This window comes from Onychomys torridus, chromosome 22 (assembly GCF_903995425.1).
Source record: "Onychomys torridus chromosome 22, mOncTor1.1, whole genome shotgun sequence".
In the NCBI taxonomy this organism is placed as follows: domain Eukaryota; kingdom Metazoa; phylum Chordata; class Mammalia; order Rodentia; family Cricetidae; genus Onychomys; species Onychomys torridus.
Genome location: NC_050464.1, coordinates 25,327,590 through 25,354,974, shown reverse-complemented (window position 1 = coordinate 25,354,974; position 27,385 = coordinate 25,327,590). Strand labels below are relative to the sequence as shown.

At 46.4% G+C, this 27,385-nt stretch overlaps 1 protein-coding gene across 2 annotated transcripts in view; it reads right to left on the bottom strand.

The window, feature by feature from the left end:
- Window positions 1–27,385, bottom strand: part of Tmem132d (transmembrane protein 132D) — a 627,566-nt gene that overhangs the window by 66,522 nt on the left and 533,659 nt on the right. For both annotated transcript variants that reach the window (XM_036172409.1, XM_036172408.1), the window contains one exon: window positions 17,588–17,731. In XM_036172409.1, coding sequence (XP_036028302.1) covers window positions 17,588–17,731 — 144 coding nt within the window. The remainder of the gene's footprint in view (window positions 1–17,587; window positions 17,732–27,385) is intronic.

Below are 27,385 nucleotides of genomic sequence, written 5' to 3'. Positions count from 1 at the left end.
AGTTCATCTAGCTGAGGCTCTGAGCTCATGTCCGACTCAGCAGACCCTCATCTTCTTCTACACCCTCTGTCTGTTCATCAGCACTGTGATATGGAAGAGACTGGGGTGGAGTAGGAGGATGAATGTTTGGGGTGTAAATGGGGTGGGTCTGTGTCTTTTTGCCTCGAGATCTAGGCTTGAGAATCCAAGAGATTTGAGCTAACCCACATAAGAGGAACTGGAACCGATTAGCAAAACCAACCAAATGATGCCCATGGGAACGGCTGCAGGGGAGAAATGGGGAAGCTAAAGCCAGTTAATGTGAGCCAGGTTAAACTTGAGCCGAACCTATTTATTTCTTAAATTATAGAATGCGGTCTGAATTGAACTCAGAGGTGAACTTTGTGGATTTTACTCCCTAGTTCTCCCTCCAGGGAGAACAGACCTGGGGCCCATCTGCTCCATGCAAAGGCAGGGATGTGAGGGTGAATAAGTTGTCTGTGCCCAATGGAAAAAAGGTGTTTCTGAGCTTTCAGACAGATGGAGGCTCCTGTCTTCTGGGCAGTGCTGGTCAGGGAGGATCCTCACGTTCTCAGTTCAGAAGAAAGGAGAAGACAAAACCACAGCAAAGTGGAGCAAGTGGAGACCAGTTAAATGGCTGATGCATTGTAAATCCAAACAGAATGTTTTGTTCCAGCTGTCCTTGCAGCTGTTGGTGACAGATAATAGAGTATGGCCAGTGTTCACCATGGTGCAGCTTTTCAATCATCAGTCTGACTTCTGTCTATCATCCATCCATCCATCTATCGTCTGTCTGTCATCTATCTATCTATCTATCTATCTATCTATCTATCTATCTATCTATCATCTATCTACCTACCTATCTTATATCTATCGATCTATCTATCATCTACCTACCTATCATCTATCTATCTATCTGTCTGTCTGTCTGTCTGTCTGTCTGTCTGTCTGTCTACCTATCTACCTATCTATCATCTATTCCTTTGTCTCTTATCTACCCATTCATCACCATTATCTGTCTCCCTTCATCTGTTTATGAACCCATCTATCTGTGTTCTATGTATGTGTGTATGGTACACCTATCTTTTCATGCTTCATCTCTTTCTCCTCATCCCAGCATTTAGGCAGCTTTGCTTAGTTTGATTTTCTGACAGGACCTAGATGCCCTGGATAGAGTCATGTTTCCATGAAGCTCTTCCACCCTGACAACATTCTGGGCATGCTCTAAACTTAGCTAGCACCCCACAGTTCTGCAGACCTGCCACAGGGCTTCATTGAAGAAGCAGAACACAGCCCTGAGCTGCTTTCTCCTGCTGACTACAGACCTTAGCAAGGTCCGAAATGTGCAGGACCCTGCTGCAGGTCCCCCAGGCTGTTCAAGGGTGGGAAGTAGTAAGAGTCTATCCACTGTCACCTATGGAGCAACCTTGCATAGTAATGGTTTAAGTGGGCAACACAGCCTGCCAGGTGACTCTGCAGTGCAGGTCTTGCCTCTGCAGCACAGGGCTTGCCTCTGCAGCTGACAGCCATCAGACTCTGCCTGCTGCTCTCCTTTGCCTTCCCTCTGCAGGGCAGGGACTATAGCCCTCGTAGCTCACAGGGCACTGCCCCCTTGAGCTCCAGTGCAAAGTGGCCTGGACACTTTCCACAGAGCCAGCCAGGCTTCCCTCTCCTGCTAACTTCTAGTCACACAGCGTCCTTTCTGTCTCCAAGAACAGCCTGACTTCAAATGGTTCTACTTTCTGCTCTCTGTCCTCCTCTCCTTGTTCACTGAGAGAGACCCGTGTTTACCTGTGATGGACAGGCTGCCTGGATGCCCACTATAGCTCCTACCATGGAGGGACCAGCATGATCTCCAGTGGAGCTAGCATTCTTGTCATTACTAGCTAAGTCGTTATAGTGACCGCTAATCCAATACTGAAGGGAGGATTTCATTTCCTCAGAACTGATTTTTGGACAATACTAATATTTTATGAATGTTCAGAATGCATTAGAGATTGGCACTAAATTCACCACACACACTAGACACAATATTTTCAAGTGTTCCAGAAATGTGAGCAAAGAACTGAGGATGGTCAACCCTACGTAGAACATCTTATCACACCCCTCCCCCAAGGCTCAGAGATTGTCCCTTTACCACCAGGGTAGACTGCACCCTTGAACTCTGAGCTGGAACAAACCCAATTAAGTCAATTAAGTTGTTTCACATCAAGCATTTTGTCACAACAAGAAGGAAACTAGTGAACACAGTGGGGTTTTCATTTTGGGTTCTGTATGGAGTTCCCACAATACCGCTTGAAGTTGGTGTCTACAGTCCTAATGTGGCTCAAGAGGAAGAGCATCCTGGAGCAGAGCATCTTTCAGAAAGTTTGGACACTTCTGCCCTTCTCTTCTCCCAAGAACTGCATCTTACCTCAGACTGGAGCCCCGCTGCTCCCTATTGCTTTATCTTGCTAGTGATACCTGCTGAGGAAGCCCCTGGGCCCACCTTCCTGGCTTATTGATAGTGTTCTAGTTTTGTTTCTATGGCTGTGACAAAACACCCTGACCAAAGGCAACTTAGGGTAGAAACAGGTTTATTTATCTTAGAATTCTAGCCCGTCATTGAAAGGCATGAAGGCAGAAACTCAAGCAGTTAACAGTCAAGAGCAGGGAGAAATGAATGCATCGTTGCTTGCATGCTCTCATCTAACTTTCTTATATCTGCCAGGACTTGCTGCCTAGGGTGCTTCCCACAGTGGGCTGTGTCAATTAACAAGACATCATTTCACAGATATGCATACAGGCCAACTTGATCTAGACAACACCTCAACTGAGACTCCCTTCTCTGGCGACTCTAGGTTGTGACAACTTGCCAGTTAAAACCAACCAGAACAGGCAGTGATCAATGATACCTAGCATCACAGGGCTCCACCAAAGAGTCTTGATGAGGATTTAGAGTATATGGTTTCCCATTGTCTAAAGCCCCTTCCTTCAAAGTGCAGAATCAATCCTCTCTGCATTTCCTTGTGGGGACTTGGAAGGTGTTTTCTTTCTGTTACTGGGATGAAACATTCTGCCCTAAAGCAACTTGGGAAGGAGAGGGTTTGCTTGGTTTATACTTCCACATCATAGTCCATCACTGAGGGAAGTCAGGGCAGGAACTGGGAGCAGAAACTATGGAGGAATAATGCTTTCTGGCTAGCTCACCATCTCATGCTGCCCTGTGCTGGTTTTCTTAAACAGCCTAGGCCTACCTATCCAGGGAATGGTGCTAATACAATGGGCTGGGACCTTATACATCAATCATTAGTCAAGACAATCTCTTAAAGACAACACCCACAAGCCAGTCTGATCCAGGCAATTCTTAAATTGAGATTCTCACTTCCCAGGCAACTGTAGGTTGTATCAAGTTGGTGATAAAAAAATCAACCTGCACAGTAGAATTCCAATCTCATTCTCAAACACTCATTAAGCCTCCTGGTACATTTCTCTCTCTCCAGATCAAAGACCTTCCCCTGAGGGAAGATGGCAGAGGCTTCTCCGTGTCACCCTAAAATTAAAATCAAGATTCTGCAGCCAATCTATAAGAAAGATAGACCTGAAAGATCAACAGTGCAAAAAATGCCCCCATCACAATAGCAAAGCCTCTAATTCAGAGCTACACACACACACACACACACACACACACACACACGTCATCATTTCCCTGATTAATTTTAGCTCCACCGTATCACAGAAAGGGAACATGCTTCTGGCTGCGTACTAATTATCCACCACTGTCTAATTAATGAGACTTTCTGCTGCACTCAGGGGCTTGAGTCACAGCAGGTATGATACACATAGACATACTCTAAGTATGATGTATAAGGTGGTAGCTCCAGGCCTCATATCAGTACCAGTGAGGACTCAGTCCTAGGCCTTCATGCCAAAAGCTTCCTTTCTAACATTGGATTTCCAAAGAAGAAACACATGGCAGTCCTGTACTGATCACAATGTCTTTATCTGCAACACACAGCATTTCCCTTTCATGAACATTAAGTTGACACATCTCAGACAATGTATGGCTTAGAATAGCTGCTCCAGCATAGATCAGGTATGTAGATTTTTTCTTCTAGATTACCAGGACTGCTTGCAGTTAAAGGAATATGAATTCCAATCCAATAGAGACTTTCCAGCCCAGAAATGGAGGAGAATCAGAAAGTTTCAACCTGAAGACGTTGGAAACCCAGAAGACATTACACCTGGCTCTGAGCTCTCAGCAGGGGTTACTTGTCCATCAACACTTGTTCCATCGGGTGTATCTCCCTCACTGTGCCTCAGAACATTTGGCAAATGACAAATATGAGATAGACTCTTAGGAAAGCAACCTGTTAAACCTCACACATGGGTGTGAGCCACGAGACTATAACCAGAACACCATGGAAAGAAATGATGGCTCTGATCCATTGCACTCCATGAGATGTTCAAACCTTACAATTTTAGTTTTGATTTTTGTGTGTGCATATGAGGAGTACAAGTGTGTGTGTGTGTGTGTGTGTGTGTGTGTGTGTGTGTGTATGTGTATGTGTGTGTACAGTACATCTGTGCTGAAGCAATTGTGTGGAGGTTAGAGGCCAACCTCGGGTATTAGTTCTTGCCTTCTACATTGTTGGAACACATGCTGAGTATAGCAGCCTTGCTGGACCCTCTTAGCTCTGCCTCCCATCTTGCCACAGGAGCACCGGGATTCCTGCACCTTTACGTGAATGTTGGTTGGGTAATTTGCTATTTAAGTCATCATCCCAGCCCAATGAATTTAAATTTTAATCAAACCTGTGCTCATTTAGTCATTCATCACTCTCATTCATTCAAAATATACCTATTATGAAGTAGCTACCACGTCTCAGGTTGTCTGGCAGTGAGAGGAGATGAGTTAGACATACATGCCCGAGTACATAACTCCACTAAATCATGCAGGTGGATCCATGCTTGATCCATCGAGGACAGGACATTCTATTCACAGCAACGGCATAGCCCACCTGATACCTAAGTCCCAGGAAAGGCCCATTCCCTGGAAAATCTCAACTGAAGCTCTTGACGATGTCTATGACTTGATCATTCAACTCCAACTTTGGGTAGCGGGGACTTAGCAGGACTTGGAGGCAGGTTTACAATCAGCCATAGCTCGGCCTTCTTACTTACCCAAGGCCTGTTCTTGTTTCACCCAAGCTGCCCAAGAACACTAATTCACTGTCCTATTGGTTTCCATTCCCGGAGAAGACAGAGAATATGTATGGGGGAGGCTTGAGGGTCATTTCTGTCTCCCCAAGAGAGCTCGGTTCTCTTGCTTTTAGGAGCAGGGAGTCATCTCCACGGCCCTTCCCTTCCTGTTAACTGGGAGAAGCAGGAAGATATGGCACAGTTTTTAACATCACCCATCGATTCAGCTCTTGAACCTCTTATGTAATTTCCCACCAACCACCTCTGGAATAACTCTTCTTTTTATGCAGAGGCTTGGGGAAAGTCTACTACATAGGAAGTGTATGGGTGTTTCCTCACTAAATGAGGGGGAGGTGGCATGGCTTATGAAAAGCAGGGTTTTCCTCCATATAATCCTAGTCCTCTGTGTGACAGCCATGTGGGTTGGCCCTCCGCATTCTCTTTCCCCATGAATTCTTAGACATGCCTCCTTTCCTATGAGAAATGCTGATAGGCAGCACACCAAGCATGAGGCCCTGGACAATCTGGGAGGCTTGGTGGCAGGAGCATTGCCTTGGAGGCTCCAGGCCTATCAGGAAGGGCAGGAAGGCTGCCAAGAAGGCACAGGAAGTGATGTCAGAGAGGTACAGGGCCAAGAAGGGGTGTGCGAGGCAGGGTGAGTCGCAGAGGCAATTGCAAGCTATTTGCCTTCATTTATTAATACTGCAATTTACCTGGAAGGAATTGGGAAGCCATGGAAGGACCAAGTGGAGAACTAATATGGCCTGTGTTTTAATTACTTATTTAAAAATTCTCTATACCATATATGTGTAAATGTGTACAGATGTGTACATATGTACATATGAAAGTTTGTCAGCTTGCAGGAGGCTACCACATAGGACCCAGGAATCAAACTAGAATCATCAGTCTTGGCAGCAAATAACTCTATCCACTAAATCAGCTCATCGTCTCTTGACCCACGGTTTTAAAAGGATCCCATTGAGTCCTGGGTTGGGGACAGGTTTTGGAGCAGGGCACAAAGTCAAAAGCCACTACACCAGAGAGAAGGCTCATGGAAAATTTATGGGTCCATCTAACCTTGTCCACATATATCCTTGTTCTAAATAATTAAACCTAGGAGGAATTTGTGCAGACATTCTGGTAATTAAGAACACTGCTAAAGGCATGTTCCCACCTAGGAGTGAATTTACAAGCGACCGAAGTAACTAATGGATTCATTTCCCCAACACGAGGCAAAAGCTAAATTTGTTATGACAATCATATCCATGCTAAAATGCAAGAAGTGGAGGCACAATGAGTTTAGGCATTATACACTGGTTATTTTCATTTAAAAATGACAGGGTCAGCACTTTGTGTGTGTGTGTGTGTGTGTGTGTGTGTGTGTGTGTGTGTGTGTGTGTGCATGTTTGTGTTGGACAGAGGTGCAGAGGTAGATGCTGAGTGTCTTTCTCAATTGCTCTTCACCTAATTTTTTAAAGACAGGATCTCTCACTGAACCTGGAGCTTACCAGTTCAGCTAGTCTGGCTGGCCAGTAAGATCCAAGGAGCATCCTGTCTCCAATTCCTCCAGCTCTGGGCTTGATTACAGCCTGTTTATCCAGGTAAAGTTTTCCACATGGACACTAGGGAGATTGAACTCAGGTCCTTGTGTTTGTACAGCAAACACTTTACCAACTGAGTTATCTCAGTAGCCCCAGAGCTAGGATTTAAATCCAGGCAATTCAACTGAAGAGTCCCCAATCTTCAGTACACTGTGTTTCATTCACCTTGCATAGTCCCACGGGAAGTGCAGTAGGGCTGTACTTCATACAAGGACACACTCTACAGTTTGCTGCAGACTTCCTTCCATTTTAACTTGAGTCCATGGTCATCTTTTAGCCTGATATCCCTGTTCTTACTATTTTCTGACATTCTTGTGATAAGCTCTGTAGGTGAGGTGATAGGGGGAGGGGATGTGGCTTCTCTCTAGGCCCCAGATGACAGAAAGGTTTCATCTCATAGGCTCATGGCTGGTAATGTTGAGGATTGTCAAATCTATGACTGAATACTATATAGAAAAGGCATTCTGTTGTTCATTCAACTGGTGATGTCTGCCATGAGTATGGAATTAGGAGGTATGCCTGGAGTGAAGTTTGTCTCTGTGGATGATGGTCTAGGCTAATTTAGAATGCAGGGAAAAGTTAGGCCATTTATAACCCACTTTATCTCCTTTTTTATGCTTTCATATTTTCCAAGAAGGTGAAGTCTCTGCTTGTCTTGATTTTGATATTTGAGGAGAAAAATACGTCCGAGGAATTGATATATTCAGTCTTACATGGGCACAAACTCACTTCAACAAAGAAATTCCAGGGAGAGATAAATACGTAACCCATTTTGTTGGTGTTCTCTCTCTCTCTCTCTCTCTCTCTCTCTCTCTCTCTCTTTCTCTCTCTCTCTCCCCTTTCTTTTTTGTGAAGTTGACACAAGCCAGGTCATCTTGGAACCTCCATTGAGGAATCGACATCATCAGGATAGCCTGCGGGGCATTCTATTGCTGTGGGAGGGCCCAGTTTCCTGTGGGTAGTGCTACCCCTGGGCGGATGGTCCTGGTTTATGTAAGAAAGCAGATTGAGAAAGCCACAGGGAGTAAGCCATTAAGAAAACATTCCTCCCTGGTCTCTGGTTCAGTTCCTGCCCTGGCTTCTCTCAATGGACTATGTAGGCCAAATAATACCTTTCCTCCCCAAGGTGCTTTTGGTCAGAGCGTTTTATCACAGCAGCAGAACCCTAACTAGGACACCCATGGGCCTGGGGCCTTATTGGGTGGGCTTCAGCATCTGTGGCAGAGCTCTATTGGGTGAGGAGTGGGGTCTCAGTGTGACGTGAAATTGAGTCTCCCCTCCTAGGAGACAGCGTCTCCTCAGAGTCCTTGAGTAGGGATTTCCCATGAAGAACTGGGTCAGAAATTGGCTGATGGGATACAGTTTCTATTGCAGCTTCCCAGCTTTCTCTGGCATTGGTGGTGACCCAGGACACGCTTTTAAAGTCTAGTGAAGTTAGACTTCAAGTATGTCTCACTTCGACTCTGCACCACAGCAAACTCAGGGCTGGATTATGTCCTTTTACACTCCAGTAACAATCAAATGTCTGACAAGAATCCATTTTTAGGAAGTAGGGGGTTCATTCTGGCTCACAGCTTGAGGAGATACATTCTGTTATGGTAGAGAAGGCATGACATCAGGCATGGGAAGCAACCAGTCACACTGTGTCCACAGTCAAGAAGCAAAGAGTAACCAGGGAGTGTGGGGCTGGCCTCTATTTTGCTTTGTGTTTTGTTTTGTTTTTCCTTAGACATTTATTATTTACTTATGTGTAGGTATGTTTGTCTGACTGTGGATGTATGTGCACAGCATGCAGGTGCTTTGGAGGTCAGAAGAGGGTGCCAGAACCCCTGGATCTGGGGTTACAGGTGGTTATGGGCCACCTGAGGTGCATGCTGGGAACTGAATGTTGGTCCTCTGCATTCATCATATCAGCAAATGCTCATACCCACTGAGCCATTTTTCCAGGCCCCAGGTCTGGGCTACAAAGACCTCAAAGTCTGTCCAAGTGACCCACTTTCCCAGTGAGGCTCCTTTGAAAGGTCTCACAACCTTCTAGGTGAGCATTCCACCATTTATGAAACCAGATGTTCAATCACATGACCCTACAGGGAAAAGTTCATATTAAATCCACAGAGTATGCCAGGTTTGTTCCATTGCAGACATGGTTTCCCAATGCCCAGCTTGGGAATGGGGACTGTGAAGGTTAATACATCTCTGTGATGTATCAACACCCTCTGAGCCCCACTTTCCTTATAGGAAATATAAGAATAAAATATTTCATGGTGTGGTTGTCAGAGTAAAATAGGAGATGATTATTTGCTATCAAGTAAGTTCCCAGCAATTAAACAGCCACTAAATCAGTTTTCATTATTTTATTGACATCTTTGCCTCCCTTTATTTATTCTCTGTAAAATCTGGGTTAAACGGTTAACTAGCGGTTCTGAAACTGCACATGGAATTTAGAAAGCGATGGACAGGTAGGTGCAGAATAAGGAGATTCTCAAATGGGTCACAAGGTGGGGAGAAATGTGGTTTTCCAGTAGAAAGATGAAAACAATCTGGTGTCACTGGGTCACTTCTGAAAAAGTATCTCTGTTTAGTGTCCTTGTGGGATGGTAGGATCCAAATGCGAATAAGAATCCACCTGTGTGCAAACCTGCATAGCCTAGCTGATGATTTTCTTTGTCCTGACCCTCCACCCTGTGAATCTGCTGAGTGGTCCTAGAGGGGAGGGAGATAAGCATGGTGGACTCCTGTGTTCATCAGGTGGGGTGGTCCTTCCCACTCTGTACCCACAGGTTGCACATCGGTGCTGGAGATGTATTTTAAAATGACCACTCTTTGTGGCTGGAGACATAAGGTAAAGTATTTGCCTTATAAACATGAGGACCTGCATTTGATCCCCAGAACCTGTGTAAGCAGCTGTGTATGGTGGCTTGCACTAGCCATCTTATCATTGGGGAAATGAAGTCAGATGGGTCCCTGGGGCTCACTGGCTAGCCTGCTTACCAGTTTTATAATCTCTGGGTCCTAGTGAGAGTCTCTGTCTCGAGAAACAAGGAATGACATGTGAAGTTGACCTCTGTCTTCCACACAAATATGCGCACAGATATACATGCACCTGCAAACTCAGGAACAGATACACACACACACACACACACACACACACACACACAAATAATGAACAGCTAGATTTAAGTGTATATGGCATCAAAGTGTCTCTAAATTCATATCTTCTAGCCATAGATCCATAGATTCATGCAAGTTCTCAGATCTCAGAGATGTCTCTTTGCACAGTGGGTGGTGGTTAGTGCAGAAACTCATGACTGGTCCAAGTGCAGAACATAAGTGTTAGCAGAGTCATAAAAGGGACATCTGGGTCAATCAGCCACCCTCCAAGGTGCAGGGATCATCTTGGAAGAGGGACCAGATTGCAAGAGCTAGAAGTTAGGAGGGCCACAGCTAACTAGGGTCTTCTGGACATGACAGGGTCACCACACTCATGAACCACAGCAGCTGTGATTGCCCACACAAGATCAAGCCAGTAAACAAACCAACATGGAGGGAAAGGGGTCATGATCCCTCACACTATAACTAAGGAAGCTTTCACAGCTCCTGGGGAAGGGACAGTCAGTTTTCTTTAAAGATGTGGTCCTGGACAGGTCAGCTAGGCTCCAGCAGATGGCCATATGCCCATGAGTATATGAATATCACAAATTGGGGTTGAGAAAACTTGTTAAAAGAAAAAAAAAGAAGACAGGAAGTTGGGTATAGGGAGGTGGATGTGGTCTGGGAGGTGCTAAGAAAAGGGATTGGGGAGAGACTTTGATCAAAATATATTATAAAGTTCTCCAGGAATTAATAAACACCCTTTGCCTAGATGGACGGAAGGCTGTCTACAAGGATGTCAGACAAATTCATCACTTCTGCCAGGTGGAAGACTTTGAGAGAGACTCATCTTCTGCCTTGATGTGTTGAGCATCACATTTGAATGTTAAGGTGATCAGCCATCCCTCTAACCTGTTTCCCTGTGCTCCTTGCTGCTGATGACAGAGGAGGTCTTCAAAGGAGGCAGCCGGGTACTCATGGGAGGACACCAAACCCTACACGGCCCCATCCCTGCTTGGATAGTTAAGGAGGGGCATCAGTGGGGACAGCAGAGTACAGAGCCTTCCAACTGAGAAGAGACTAATGAGCTCTGTCCCTCCTGGGGCATCTCTGTGGCTGTTCCGATGATTGGAAGTCTAGTTGGATGTTTGAGAGAGAGATAGCTGCTCAGCGGGCTAGTCCCCTCTTTTTTTCTCCCCAGGAACAAGGCTACTATGCAGACAGGCTGGCTCTTTGAGCCCCAACTCCAAAGCACCCCACAGAGGGTACTGAGAACTCTCCTGAAAGCCCCCCCCCCCCCGTTTCCGATCCTCACAGGTGCATGGTTGGCATGTTAAGTGCCCCATTCCGGTCTCTAGCACCACATTGCTCTTCTCACAGCAGGTCATCCTTCTCATGGGAAAAAGATGTCCACCTAGGCCTGCCTTGGGAGAGTATTACAGCTTTATTCCTCAGTCTCCCGCTGGTGAACTTCTTTAGGGAGGAGCCAGGGTGAGCCTGAAAACTCTGAGCTGTTCTGACATGACTGAGTGTGGTCTGTACCCAGCTGGGACTGGCTGGAGCTGGGCCCCCTTTGCTGCTACCAGGAGACACTGGTGAGCAAGGAGGGTCATACTGGAAATGAATACTTGAACCTATGAGCAGTGTGGGCTCTTGGAGGAGGTAATGAGCTCCTACTGGCTTCCCACACACGGTTACCCTACTCTACCGCTTCCTAGATTCTGTCAAGATCCCCCCAGCCTCCAAATCCATCCCCCACTGAGTGACTACAGGGGACATCCTGATTATACTGCTTTACTTTAGGGGCTTCAGCTCAGAGATCTGCCCAGGGGACCCCACTCCTACTTCATCTTTGAGATGATGTGGGTTGGACCAGCTGGTGTTTGGGGTGGGGGAATCTCTGGGATGTACTGAATTGCTCAGGGATAAGAGGCAGCCTGAATGCTCATGATCAGAACACACTCCGGGCTTTATATAGGAATGTTCTCAAAGGCACACTTCTTTCTGTTGGTTATGAGCTGGCTCAGAGGCACCCACAAGGGTGGGCAGCTTTTGTAAGAAGTCAGAGCCTGCAAGATGGCTCAGCCAGTAAAGACTCTTGTCACTGAACCTGGCGACTAGAGCTTGAAAATGTGAAAGGAGGGAATGACAGCCTCAAGGTGCCTCTGACCACCCCAACATGTTCCATGACATAGGCACGCATGACACAACAACAATGGATGCAAATGTAATAAAATGTTTTAAAAGAATGAAAACCATATAGATAGAAGAGTAGAGAAGAAAATAATAAAAAGGGGGGTGGATGGAGGAGAGGGAGGGAGGAGAGAACTGGGGGAGTTGGAGGGAGGCAGGGAGAATGCATATATCTTTATGCTCTCATGGACTCCACTTCAGTAGTCCCAACTCTGACCTTTTCTCTCGGCTATGTTAACGTGTGTGTGTGTGTGTGTGTGTGTGTGTGTGTGTGTGTGTGTGTAACTAAATTAGTGTAAGTGAGATTCTCCATGATTTCCCACCCTTGGGGCCACACTGGATGTTATTACTAATATCAGAGGTAATTCTTGTGGGAAATCCATGCTTTCTAAAACAATAAACCCCAGGCATCATTGAACGCCATAGCTGGGGAGATAATGGGGGTGATAACGGGGCCCTTGTGTAATTTACAAAGCACTCTGAGTGAGTTTGCCTGTAGATTTCCCAAAAGGAGGCTCAGATATGCTTGAGGGGAGACTCTGGAGCTTATTGGGTCTGACTGAGGCTGGGAGGATGCTAATGAAGATAAAGGGTCTGAGGCATTGAAGAGAGAAGGTGTGTCTATCCAGAAGTTTCCAAGAGCCTGAACAGGTGGGTCGATGCTTCTCTAAGGATCCCAAACGACACTGACGCATCGTGTGTTCTGGGTGACTGTCACCATCTGTGATGTGGAGAGTGGTACAGTGGCAGCTGGGGAGGCTGGGGGACTGGAGCATTGTGTCATGTGCCGGCTGCAAAGAGCTGTTGATGGATGTGAAATAGAATGTGGAGTTTGCCATTTTTCCTTGTGTCCTCTGCATCTCTGAGAGTGGCTTAGGTGTCTTTCCCAAGAACAAAGGGATAGAAGCCCCTTCCTTCTCCAGGCTCATCCCAGAACATCGAGGCTGCATCTCAGCTGCTCTGATTGGGTACTCTGTCTATCTCTGAGCCAATGGTTAGACCAGGAGGACCCAGTGCTGGCTGGCCATCTGGACTCACTGATGATTGCTGCAGGCTGTAGATGTGACCAGTGTGCCTTGAGCATCTTAATGCTCTGTCCTTTCTCTGTATTGCCCTTTGGTACCTTGTCTGTTTTGCAGACTGGTTAATACTGATTGTCAGGTTGGTGAGCTGGCTTAGCAGGTAAAGATGCTTGTCCTCAAACCTGAAACCTGAGTTCTGTCTTAGTAACTCAAATGGTGGAAAGAGAGAACTAACTCCTGCAAGTTGTCCTCTGACCTCCACATATATGCACACATTTCATACACATACATACATACATACATACATACATACAGAAATGATAAATAAACATAATACAAAATTTAAAATACTGATTGTCAACTTGATACGATCTAGAGTTACCTAGAAGTCAAGCCTCTGGGCTTGTCCATGAAGGAACTTCTAGACTGGGTTAATTACTGTGAGAAAACCCACTCTGGATGTGTGTGCATCACCATCCCATGATGCTGAGCACCAGCATTCATCTCTCTGCTTCCTGACTGTGCATGCAATGTGACCAGCTGTCACCCCTGTCATCAAAATTTCTCCACCATGTCGTGAGCCAAAATAAGTGCCCCCCCCTCCTTAAGTTGCTTTTTGTCCTGGGCCCCAGTCACTAGCACAACATCCTTTCTGTCTTAGTTTAAGCTCCTCCTCTGAGGACTGTGTTGTAACTTCATTAACTGTTTCTTGTTTGTTATTACAGAGAGTCAAACTGAAGGATGTTCTGCCTAAGGATTCTTTGACTGTATAATAGTGGGGAAGTGATAACACACGCAATAGAAATATTACTTTAAATGTTAATTTTGATTTTTTTTTCCTGGGCTGGCAGCCTGTGACATGGTACTCTATTGATGCCATGTAGTTTCTTGTTCAGCTGTTACAGGGTATATAACTCATTTTCCACAGGGCTCCGTTTACTTGGCACATTTACTTTATAAGGTAGCCAATATGTTCCGTGAAATATTGAACATGCTTTTATAAGACAGATAGCATTTGTGTTCCAAGGTTCTGCCCAACTGTGGATTGATGTGAATGCTCAGGTAGGCAGGAGCAGAGCATGTTGTTTGGATTAAGGCTATTAAATATGTTTTAACTCAAGACGTTCTTGACTTAACAATGGTGAGACAGATAAAATGAAGCCACTTCCCCAAGGATTCTTAGCTAAGACTAGTGTGTTGTTGAAGATTGTCAAAGCACTGGTTATGTCAATTGCCCTCATGGTAAGAACCCTTTTCATGCTTTATTTCCTTTAAGGAAGCTAAGATGTTGGAGGCTGTGCTAATTAGGCTCCTTGATTGACAGCTGCCAGGCCCCTTCTTGGTGTCCTGGATGGCTTGCTTTAGCAGAGGACTATCAGCTGAGAGGCCAGACTTCATGACAGCCAGGCTGCTTTGGACACTGCAAGACGTTCTTGAGGAAGCTACATAGCAACCACAGCTGCTTGCTCCCAATGCACAAATCTGGCTCCAGGGGGCGCTGCCCCGGGCACAACTGTGTAGACAGCTTGAGCGAGAGCTTTCTGCTATCACAAGCTTCAGTTAACCTCAGTAGCCATTCCCAACCAGGCCAGAGGAGTACCAGAGGGAGCACTCTCTGTGATTATATAAGAAGGTTGGACTCCTTCATCCAGTCATTCAGAAGCCCCATTCCTGGGCTGTGCCCTGGTGTTGCAACATTGGGCTCAATCAAAGGCTTTTTGTAAGTGGTGTCTTCTTGCCTGTTTTCAGTGGTTAGTAGAGCAAAAGGAGCTGGTCATACAAAGTGGAGACGGTGCAGTGGAGAGGTAGGATGAGGGAAAAGGTGGTGATTACAGCAGCAGCAGCAGCAATAGGAGGATGATTTCAGAGTTCCATAGAGCGTCTAGGGTAGAAATGGTGAGAGGCCGAGGTGGTAGAGGCAATGAGGAGTGGCAGAAGTAGAGAGAAGGGGGGAGGGGAGAAAGCCAAGGCTGTAAGGAGTCATAGAGGAGAAACAGTAGGTTCTGGTGGCCATGCAGATCCCAGAGAACTGGCAAGCCGTAGGGGCCAGGAGTTTCGGACACACTAGATTCAAGAGCTCTCTCTGCACGAGCTGAGCCTCCCAGCTATCCAGGAATTGTAGCATGAGCAGGCAGCCTGCTGTTGCTGCTGCTGCAGCAGCCAGCTAAGGGTTCCATCAGCTGCCAACCGCTGGTGGCTAAAGCCTACAGTAAGAAGCCTCCAAACCAAGTCCTGATAGTTTGAGTCTCTGGCTTCTCCAGCCTAGAGCAACAGGTTGGTAGCTCTTGGGGCTTGGAGATGCAAGTGTCTGGGTCTGCCCAGGGCACTCAAGAGCCTAGGACAGCCAGCCCCAACCCCCCCTGAGTCACTCTTGATTTCTGTCTGAGAACTATCCTATCTGGCTGTTTGGAAGCAAGCGGTGGTCAGGAGGTAACTCCATCACCACTGGAGGAACAGCTGTGTGTCATTCACTCGTTCACCTTGCAAGTATTTGTGGATTATTCAGGTTGTGCCAGGTGTTGCTAGTGCTGGGACTATAACAATGAACGGAATAAAGCAGAACATTCTCCCTCATGGAGCTGATATTCTGATGAGAGAAGTCAATGAAGACATATGTATGTGTATAAATATACATATATATTACATTATATATAATGTGTTATGTATGGACATAACTAAACATGATGTGTATCATATAGGTACACATTTCACTATGTATTTATATATGAACAAAAATGTAAGCAGGTGGGAAAGACAGTGCCAGGTATCCATGACAACGTCACGAATGCTGGAAAGCAAAGGACTCTGTGGGAAGCTAAGTGAGGGCACAGGGCACACAGTTATCGAGGGAAGACATAGATATAGAGGTGGAAAGGGGTTTCTTAGCCTCAAAAGACCCACGGAGACTCTGGGTGGCTGGAATGGTGGATAGTAAGGGTGCATAACAAGTCTGAGGCTGGTGTGAGGTGTACAGACTGGGTACCGCTGAGCTAGAAGGGAAGCTAGTGAATGTGCTCAGTTGATGAGTGATGCTGTTGGGTTGTCACCGACCATCCTGGCTGCTGCATTGAAGCAGAGGTGGGGAAAGCACATGAGCATGGTTGAGTGTGGGAGTGAGAGGAGAGGGCCATCCCTGGATCTAGAATCCACAGTGTCCTGGACCAGGATGAGCCCCATCCCGGAGAAGAGCTGTTGGATGTGAATGTCGGGGAAGGGGTCCCCAGAAAGGTTTGTAGAAGATTGGATGTGAGAGACAGAAAGAGAGAAATCAAGATGAGCTGAGACATTGGCCAGGGACACTGAAGGACTGGCTGGCTGTATGTTGTAAAGAAGATTCTGGAAGAAGTAGGTTGGGGTGGCATGTTATGTAAAGTACCACACTACTGTGCCATTCTCCTGCAGATCTGCCTTCTCTCAGGTCTGGCTAAGTGTGCCTCTTGTTTTTGTCTGTCCTGGCATCTGAGAAGGAACTCGAACTAGGCAAAGATTCTATTTGCATCTATTGACTGCCTCCTAAGTTGCTAGAGATGGTGGTTCATTAGAGGTTCTTTTTGGAGAAGATAGGCTACCAGTGACTCCTGTCCAGAGGGCCCTGTGTGATATTCGTTCTGGATTTGGTAAGAAGGGAGCCCCAGGAATGTCTAGAAACTTCTCTCACCATCCTTGTTCACTCTAAGGATGTGGTGAGACATCTGTCACCATGGCTCTGACTGTGGAGTGGGGCAAGGCAGCTACAAAAATCCACTCCCTCCTGCTGTCTGGAGCCTTGCTGAGAGATTCCTGGCACAGCCAGAATGGAGTCCTTGGCCTCGGGCTTCTCCCAGCGTGCCTCTGCCTTGAATCATTTTTTTTTTTTTTTTTTTTTTTGCTTGCAATTTAAAAAGAGAAAGAAGAGCTTGGGAGGAAGGATGGAGCCAGGGAACAGAACAGAGGGATGGGCAAAGTGTGTGGTGTCCCTCCCTCCTGTAGAACTGTGTGGGAGGGCCAGGGGTTGGGAGGCAGCTCCTCTCTCCAGTGGCTGATTTTGTAAATCAAAGTTGGCTGTAATCATAAACTTTATTCCTTTATCGATTTCACACAAGCCTGTAAATGCATCATGGAGCATGGCTGCAAGTATACCAGTCTGGGTCCTGATTCCTCTTCCCATTCTTTTACAGTCCAAGTGGGTGGAAAGAAACCTCTGTTGTTAGTCTGTGGGGTGGCACGTGGGGTGGTGGGGAGGGCGGGTGTATGGTCACTGCATCCCACTGCTACTTCCCAGGGTTCCCAGGGTCTTGGAAAAGATCAATGTCAGGCAACAAAGACACAGAAGAAAAGCCTCACAGCCCAGGCATGGGCTAGAGCAGTATTTTGCCCTATTTGGCTTTGGGCTGGGAGAAACTCCTGATTTAAGTGGCAGGAAAACCAGAATGGGAGGAACCCTGCAGATCCAGCTGGGGATAAACACCCATACCCGTGTTAACTATGGGTTTCTGCAGCGGAGAGGAACTGTCCACTTGCCTTAACCACGTCTTCGTCTGCTGACCTGCACTCCACCGAGTCCGACAGACCTTGCACTGTGCCATCTTCCTCCACTGAGATCACCTTCACGGGGACAGCCACTGTCTTCCCAGTGAGGACGGCTGTGTTCAGTATCTCTGCCTCCTGGAAGACAAAAACATTGTCCGTTATCCAATCCCCAAGTGACCAGACCCTGGCATGTGCCGAGGCCTCTTCCTGCCTCCCTGCAAACAGCTCTCCGCCTTTCACCTGGGCACAGGAAGCCAAGTGTTTGATACCAGCCAGATGCCAAGCGGCCATGTCTGTCAACACCTGTTTTTTGTAGGGAGGATGCAACGGCGATGGTGATTGAATAAATCCAGAACTAAAATACTGTGTCCGGCAAACATAGATGAATCTTTTTTGTTGTTGTTGTTTTGTTGAGACAGGGTTTCTCTGTGTAGTTTTGGTGCCTGTCCTGGGACCTCACTCTGTAGACTAGGTTGGTCTTAAACTCACAGAGATCCACCTGGCTCTGCCTCCCAGGTGCTAGAATTAAAGGCGTGCGCCACCACCGGCTGGCACATATATGAATCTTACTATGTATCCAGCACTCTCTTCAGGGCCTTGTAAGTATTGATCCAGCAATTTTCACATCACCAGAGGAGACAGGCAACATAGCTGCTCCTTAGACAGCACAGGGAGGGTACGTGATTTGCCCAAGGCCACAAGGCTAAGGAAGAAATGAAGGGGAGACTTGCATTGGTGACATAAATCGCTTGAACCTTATATACAATGAATCCAACTTGGAGGAGCTTAGACTGGTGACGAGTGACCTTGCTCCTCTCTGTCCTCCTTTCGCCTCCTTGCAATTTTGCAGGCTTCCTCCTGAATGCTATTATGGCTGAAACCACACACCCACAGCCTCCTCCCCCACCATGCAGCATGTGCAGGTATAAAACTAACTCCCTCACTCCTGCAAACTCATAAAAAACACACATTTTGCCACCAAACTCTTCTTTGAGGGATCCGATCAGAGATTTGGCTTTAGCTCAAATCTTCGTCTGCTGACCTGCACTCCACCGAGTCCGGCAGACCTTGCACTTGCCATCTTCCTCCACTTGGGGATTGGGTAACAGACAATGCGTTTGTTCTTCTAGGAGGCAGAGATTTGGTCTAGTTGCAGGGTGCAGTGTAATCGGGTTGGAACTGGACTGAAAACCAGACTAGCTGTCCCTCACAGGGACGCAGGCTTCATGGCTTCAGGGATTGACCTGACAGGGGCAGAGATGGCATGAAGAAAAGATACACAGACACAGAGTAAAGCTGGGATTATGTGGACTGGGCTTGCTGATGGACAAGCTGCAGCATCTTGTTTATTATATATACAATATACATGTTTATATAATGGCAAACAGGGAGGTGGGGTTATTATATCTGAGCAAGGAGGCAGGTTCAGCCAATCTCAGTAGGATGAATCTCTGTAGGGGAGCAGTCTTAAGGACATAAATATTGGGGGGAAGCTATGGTGGACCTTTCTACACACACTGTCAACATGTGAACATGGACCAGAAGGATTTACAATTCCCTTGAGCCTCATCCTTGGAAAGCTGTGTCATTTTTTCCTTGAGTCCAAGGCTCCAAGGTCCTTGACACGGCCCTGTGTTTGTCAACAACACACATTCACTCAGGACTTCACTCGCTCCCTACACATGACACACCCTTCTCAGATTCTGCACAGCAACAGCCTCCACACCCTAGTTCCTGGCATGTCTGTGTTGCTGCAGCTGATCATTCTCTGACAGTGTTCCCATGAGTCTTTTCAGCAATAAGCCCTATTGCATTCTGTAAAGTCAGAGCTTGCCTGGCCCTTCTTGATCTAATAACAGGACGGTTAGATACGGGCAGGGCCAGCCGGGTGTCCCGTGACTCAGCCGCCATTATCCATTGACTTGAGGCCACTGGATCAGGGTGTCCCTGCTCTAAACTCAAGCTCTGGAGAGCTGAGGCACCTTCCATGGGGACAAATCTTGTAAATAGTCTTGTGAATTTGATTTTCACGCCGAATCTTAACTGCCTGTGAAGACAGAGTAGCAGCTGTCCCCAGATGACATCGCCACCTCCCTGATTGCAAGCCTGCTTCTAATGTGATACACTTCTTCCCTCCCTCACGAGCTCACAGCAAGTCGGCTCCTTTGGCTGAGATATGACCTCTGCCATATGCTATTTTCATCCTAAAAGACAAGGCTCCACTTTGGAACGTTCCTGAACTCAATGCACAGGCCTCCCAAAACCCCACTGGACACACTTTAATTTAATTTTCAAATGTACATTTATTTATTTATTTGCAAAGACACACAATGCATGCAGGGGTGTGTGTGTGTGTGTGTGTGTGTGTGTGTGTGTGTGTGTGTGTGAATATGTGTGGAGTGGGCACGTGTGCTATGGCATGCATGTGGAGGTCAGGAGATGACTTCTGAGATGCTGTTCTCTCCTTCCACTCTGAGGAGTACAGAACTCAAACTCAAATTGTCAGACTCGGCCATGAGCCCTGTGTGCAGAGCCATCTACCCTACAGATACCGCTCTCTTGGGGTCAAGTGCCTTACTATCAATTTGCTGGAGAATGACCAGGCTGCTCTCAACCTTGGTTAAGGAGGCTTCTCTCTGCAGTGAGCGGCAGTCAGCGCAGAGATGTATAAACTGGCCAGAGTGCCGAGAGTGAGCGATTCTGAATGCTTAGCCCTAAAGGGGACAGCAATATCAACCCCATAAGGCTCAGGGGATATTGAAAAGAGGGAAAGGAAGAATGTAAGAGGCAGACAATGGAGAGAGGAGCTGTGAAATCCTGTCCTCTGGACAAGACGCAGCTGATGAACACATCCACGCCCAGAGGCTACGGTAGCTTGCACAAGACCTGTGCGAAATCAAGCCAGACCACATTCCAGCGTGAATGGGAGAGGGAACCATGAGGTCCCCACTCCTAGCTGAGGAATTATTGGTACTTGATGACTTCGGAAGGAGAGACAGCTATTTTTCTTCGGGAGTATGGTCACTGGTAGGGTGCCCCATACTCATGAACACGTAGACAGCCTTCATTGAACACAGAGAGTCATTTTTTTTTAAAGGCAGGTGGGGACATACTGGGAGGAAAGCAATTGGAATGGGGTGGATTTGATCAAGATAAATTTTATACATGTATGAAATTATCGAAGTGTTTATTGTGGCAAATCCGCAAGGTTGAAGAATTGGGTTCCAGAGGACCACCCCCAAGATAACCTGAGTCAGTTTATGGATAGGACCCTCCTGCTAACCTCGGTAGGCAAGAGGAGAAGTGACCAGGTTTTTCTTGTCCTGTGACAGTCTGATTTGGAAGTGACTTGTTACAGCCATATAACTTGATCTATTCTGAGTAATAGAATACCTAACCTCAGAATTTGCTCCATGCATTGGTGATGACCTACTGCTCTGGCTTCTTGGGTAGACCCAGCCCAAGTCATTTTGTGGTCCAGTGTTCTCTGCTCTTCCTAAGTGTGGGTGATTTCTTAAAACTTTTCATTTCCCATCAAAGATCAATAACCCAGCAAACTGGCAGCCTCGAACCAGACCAATGACTCTTTGTAATGAACACTTGCAGGTAAAGATGTATAGATAAAAGGGTTTACTCACTATGCCACACTACAGCTTCCATAATTAGATTGATATTTTCCCATTTTTTTTGTCTTAAATTTTATTTTATTTTTTTGAGGCAGGGGAGGTTGTAAGGGCAGAGGGTGGATACGAAGGGACAGGGAAATTATGGGATGAAGATGCATGATATGAAAGACACAAAGAATAAATAAAAGAGGAGGAAAAATAACCTAACAAGCAGAGCGATCACTCACCATTCTGTCCTTGCATTTTGTTTGTTTTCTGAAGCTCTCACCATCCTGGACTCGCACACCCTCAATAAACACTGTCAGGATGTTGAGTCGGGAGGTTTTCACGGCTACCACATTAAACACCGAGAGTTATTAGATGACCACAGAGATAGTAGATCTAATTAGCAATAAGACTGCGGGGCCATAAATAAGCCCCATGCCTCTTCCCACCAGCGGGAAACATCACTCAGTCTGATGCCTGTGACACATACAGATTTACAAACCGCTCTCTGCTTCATCAAGTGCATGGGTGCCTGGGTTTAGTGGCAGTAGCATAGCGCAGAGAATTCTGCATTTTAGCAGTCATCCTGAAATAAGGCCATTCCTCCACCTCACAGGGAGCAATAGGAGTCTGACCAGCAGAGCAGCCTGCTCACCAGCCTCCCACTGAGGCTGGCTTCTCTGTGTCAACAAGACACGCCTGGCTATTCTCTTTTTTTCCTTCTTCCTAATGTGAATGTAACTGTTTTATCAAAGCCGCACATGTTCACTGTTAAAAATATCACACTTGCTCAATAGTCCATGAACAGATATTTCACAAGCATTTGTGAAATATCCCCATGCCCATTTCTGCCTCTTCAATCCCAACTCGCCTGCCCCAGACTCTGAACCTTCTCCTATGGGTTGAAATAATGTGCTGTATAACCTGGTCTCCATGGAGATTTAATCTACTGTTCAAGTTTCATTGCTGCTGCTGTAATAAATGCTCTGTGAAAGGAAACCTAGGGCTGGAAGGGTTTATTTGAGCTCACAATTTCTGGTTTTAGTCCATCATGGAGGCAGGATCTTAAGACGGATGGTTAATTACATGACATTCACAGTCAAGGGCAGGGAGAGAATGCACACACATACATGCTTAGTGCTCAGCTCACCTTTTCTACTCATACACAGCCTGATACTCAAACCTAGGGGATAGTACTGCCCATAGTGGGCTGTGTCTTCTAACCTCATTCAACCTAATTAAGAAAAATCAGTCCTTCACAGATGTGCACACAGACCAATCTCATCGAGGTGGTCCCTTATTCAGCCTTTTGAGGTGGGATTCTAGGTTGTGTCAAATTGATATTTGGAATTCATCATCACGTAAATACTAATTGAGGGTGTGATCAATGAGAAGCTGTCTCTCCTGCTTTTAGTTCTCTCTCCTTTAGTCACCTTACAGATTCTTGGTTGGGTCTCTTTACAGGCTACACCTATTATTTCAAGGAAACTGTTCCAATCAGGTATTGGGGAGATCAGAACGCAGAGTCTACAAATTGCACTTTGGAGATGGTTATGGTTGGTGGGAACATTCTAGATACTTGAAATTTGTCAAGGGAGTCGGCTTAATGTCCTAACACTAGTAACCATATCAAACAATCTATGTGAGCTGACAGCTCTATTATCTACTCTGATGATGGCAACCACTTCAGAATGTAACCAAACCACCATCCTACACATTTCAGAGCATCTTCTTGTCAATAAAAACTCAATAAAGCTCGGAAGAAATGAGATAATGTGTTGACCTCCAAATAGTTCTTTGGTATTGCCATAGAGAGCTTGAGTCTGACTTCCATCCTTCAATGATACCTGGCTTCAGGGACAGATGGATGAAGTCTAGGAAACTGTGACTTCTAAGGTGAGGCCATACAAGGCAATGCAGGTCCCGCCTGGCTTTTTCCCAAGGGTGCTTGCTTTGGGGACTTAGCTGCCATGCTGAGGGAAATCCTGAGTCACATACAGAGGGACCTGATTAGCAGGCTTAGTGGAAGCCCAATAGGAACCTGCCAGATATGGGACTAATGAGCTCTCTGTAAGGACCCCCAAACACCACCTCGTGTCAGACAAGGGACCCTGGTCAGGAGCCACCTAGCCTGAAGCAGGGAAGAAATGAAAATGGATGACTGGTTTTTTATGTGAACATGTATAATGGTTCTCGAGGCTCTGCCCACCTTGAGAGATTAAAGTGCTTGGCCATCCTTCAGCTTGTCACCTACTGATGCCCGAGCTTGCAGGGACCAAATTTCCTGCTCCTGCTTCCTCTGTGACTCCTGGCAAATGAGTGGCAGCTTTGTGCCTCCATTTCCTCATCTGTAGAACAAAGCTCACAAATGCTCCCAGTCACCGTGTTGAATTAAGGGCTGTGTATGTGAAGGTCCTTAGGATATGACGTTAGTGATAGCCCAAAGTGTGCTGGTCTTTATTGCATTCACATATTCTACCTGACATGTAGACTTTCAGCCATGCCTGGTCTCTGGGAGCTGGTATGGAAGAAGGAATCCCAGCTTGGGGGGATTTATGAACAAAGTGCTAGCCAAATGACCTTGGCTAAGGTACTATGAGCTCTTGGGAACTAAGTTTCCTCATTCTGAAAGTCAAGAATGGTCCAGCGGAGTCTGTTCATGTGTCAGTGTGCAGCCTCTGGGTTCCATTTCCTGTATTATATAGCCCCTGCTTTGTCCTTTCCTGAATGTCTGACTTTGTAAGTCTCTGAATCTCTTGGCACCTTGCTCTCATCAGCCTGGGCATCAGGTTTCCAGACTGCATCCATTGGAACGGGGTGAGTTAATGAGCTCAGCTCTTAAGAGTGATTGATGTTATTAAGTTTTCAATAAGGTTGGTTATTATTAACTGTATCATAATGTATGCAATGACTTATATGGATCCAATATGTTCTTGGCAAAAGGAAGAGGCTAGAGAAATGAGGGAAGGAAGAAGAAAGAAGAGGAGGAGGAAGAAGAAAGGAGCCATGGAAGAGTTATAATCTATTGCAACATTCAGGGGGGCTCATGCTCCATGAGGACTTAGGCCAGGATGGGGATGGGACCTCCCTGTCCCCTTAGTGGCTCTCAGCATCTGTGGACACCGCTCAGGTAGATGTCAACTTTAGGATTAGAAATAAGCATTTCTGGGTTGGGGATTTAGCTCAGTGGTAGAGCGCTTGCCTAGCAAGCACAAGGCCCTGGGTTCAATCCTCAGCTAAAAAAAAAAAAAAAAAAAAAAAAAAAAAAAAAAGAAAAAAGGAAATAAGCATTTCTTACTCACAGCTCCCACCCCCCCAAGCCATGGACTTGGTACTCCACCTGGGACATATGATGTCTCATCAGCGATGAGCAGCTGGAGGCTTCAGGTCCTGCAGGCCGCACTGCATGAGTGGCCTGGGATTTGTGAGCGTCCTTTCAGCCGTGTAAGGCAGTGGCATCACGTGCTCAAGTTGGGAAACGGAATCTAGGCTCCCCAGCTGTGCAAGGTAAGTAAATGTTGCTTCAGTATCTCGAGCATTAGTGGTCCCCAGTGAAGATGGGTGAATGGCACACAAAGACATCACCTCCTGGCCTCTTTCATGCCCATCAAATCCTCATTAGGCTTTTCTCAGGAGGATGCAGATGGGTATCCTCCTCAGTGGCTTCCACTCCTGGCCTCTCCATGGGGTACTCAGAGCCTCAAGGTCCTAGTCTGAGCATCTCAAAGGACTAGAACATTCTTTTTTTTTTTTTTTTTTCTTTAGAGCTGAGGACTGAACCCAGGGCCTTGCACTTGCTAGGCAAGCGCTCTACCACTGAGCTAAATCCTCAACCCCGACTAGAACATTCTTACACTGTTTGCCTTTGACAGTGGCTGAGCTGGGATCCAACTCAGGCTGTACCTGGGGGATTGAGGTGATCACATCACTTGGTAAGGAGACTCTCACACCTGATTCCAAGGGGATAGGTTTTTGTTTTTGTTTTTCCGAGACAAGGTTTTTCTGTGTAGTCCTTGCTGTCTTGGATCTCATGTTGTAGACCAGGCTGGCCTTGAACTCACAGAGATCTGCCTGCCTCTGCCTCCCAAGTGTGGGTTTAAAGGTGTGCACCACCACCTCCCAGGGACAGTTTCAGCTCCAGCCAATTCTGACCTTTTAGATATGAGGACAGTTTGCTCATGTCTGGATTTCTGCAGAGGAGAAATGTTTTGTTATGTGAAACCCCGACTTTGCTGTTTGACCCACCTCCTGTGAAAACTGGAATAAAACAGATGCCACTGTGATACTCTCCCAAGTCTGACAAGGACAGAGGCGCTAGGAACCCTTACCTAGCTGCCCAGCCTCAGCAGAGGAAATCAGGCATCCTCCCCCCCCCCCCCCCCCCAGGACCCTCTGCTCTCAGCGACTCAGGTTCCTTTTATCCTGGCCTGTCTGAGAACTCTCCCAGTATCACTACAGCAAGTCTTGGTTTTGCATAACTCTACTTTCAAATCTTAGCATCTAGTTTTGGAATTAAGCAATGGAGTGACAGCTGTTTAATTAACTCCTTAAGCTGATTAGATAGCACTACCGAAATCCCTCCAGAAGGAATTTCTGACTTAGGAGAGAAAGGGGGGTGGGGGGGGCACTATGTCACTGCCGTGGGGTGGGCTGAGCTGAGAAAGCTGGTAAAGTGCTGGCTTGTGCATTCCGGGGGTCCTCAAGAGTGTGGTCAAGCATGTGTTTTTATTTATTGTATTAGCTGCTACAAGAGCTGCAAAAATGAGGATAATAAAAATGACCTCATCTCTGCCAACAAAGCATATTCTGAATAAAGCTATGGCACCAACATGGTTTTTCCCCCCCACCCCCTGGCTTGTTAGTATGTTGTCTGAACATGTGCGCTTGCTTGTGCTGGTCAGGATCAGCCTCCTCCCCACACAATGGGTGTGCGCAGTCCTTTCCAGGAGTAAGACAAAAGCAAGTTAACAAGCTTAAGGATTTAAGTCAATTTCATTCTCAAGATCACAGTTGTATAGAGGAATCAGCAGGGAACAGGGAGGGGGGAGCCCAGCGTTTCTCTACCTGTATGCGTGAGGCTGAGGTGGGTTATGGTGACCCAGGGCACTCCATGAGGAATAGATTCTTTCCTTTTTAAGTGTTAGTAGGCACCATGGAGTGCATGGCCCCAAAACCTGGTGGGAGGGATGAGTAGGATGTCAAAAAGGAACGTGGCAGTCAGGTGCATTGGTGCAAACTTGTAATCCCAGCATTTGGGAGGTAGAGGCAGGAGGATCAGGAATTCAGGGCTATCTTTGGCTACAGAGGGATTCAAGGTCAGCCTGAGCTATATGAGATCCTGTTTTACAAACAAAACAGCATTAAAAACAGCACAAAAAACAACCCGGTCAAACAACTGAATAAAAACAATGACAATATCTCCCTGGAGGTTCTTGGGGGGTAGACATAAATTTGACTTTTGAATTGCGCTTTGCCGAGGTATTTTTTTCTGATACTTTGAGGATATACCGTACCCTTGAATTTGAGGCCAGCTGATTTCAGCTCCATACTGATGATATGGGGACAGTTAGTTGGATGTCAAATGCATATTGCATACAGTCCAATCATTTAAAGTGAACAGTTTATTGGATTTTTAACCTATGCACAGACCTGTGCAACACAGCTGAAATTTTAAAATAATTTTATCGTATCCAAAAGAAACTACGTATCTTTTGGCTATTGTCACACATCCCCACCTCCAGCCTCAGCTGGTCACCTAATTTCTGCCCATGGATTTCTTCTTTATGACTGTGACCTATGAACTGAATCACACTGTGGTCTTGTGTGTCTGGCTGGGTCCATAGAGCCTGATGCCTTTTAGCTCCTCCCTGCTGTGACGATGCGGGTATTTCTTGCCCATCTTGACTCTGTTGTGTTTTGAAATGTAGAAGAGAATTCTAGACTTCTGATGAACAAACCAGTTGTCGTCCCCCCCCCCCCAATTCTGGCAAACTCAGTTTATAAATAACGTATATTCTGTTTACTGAATGTAGCCCATAGACATGATTCCTTAACCCTGCAGACTGAATTTCTTTTCAATGGACCACTGTCCTGATTTGCTTTCTGTTGCTGTGATACAACACCATGACCAAAAGCAATTTGGAGAGGAAAGGTTTTATTTCAGTTTATAGTGTGCAGT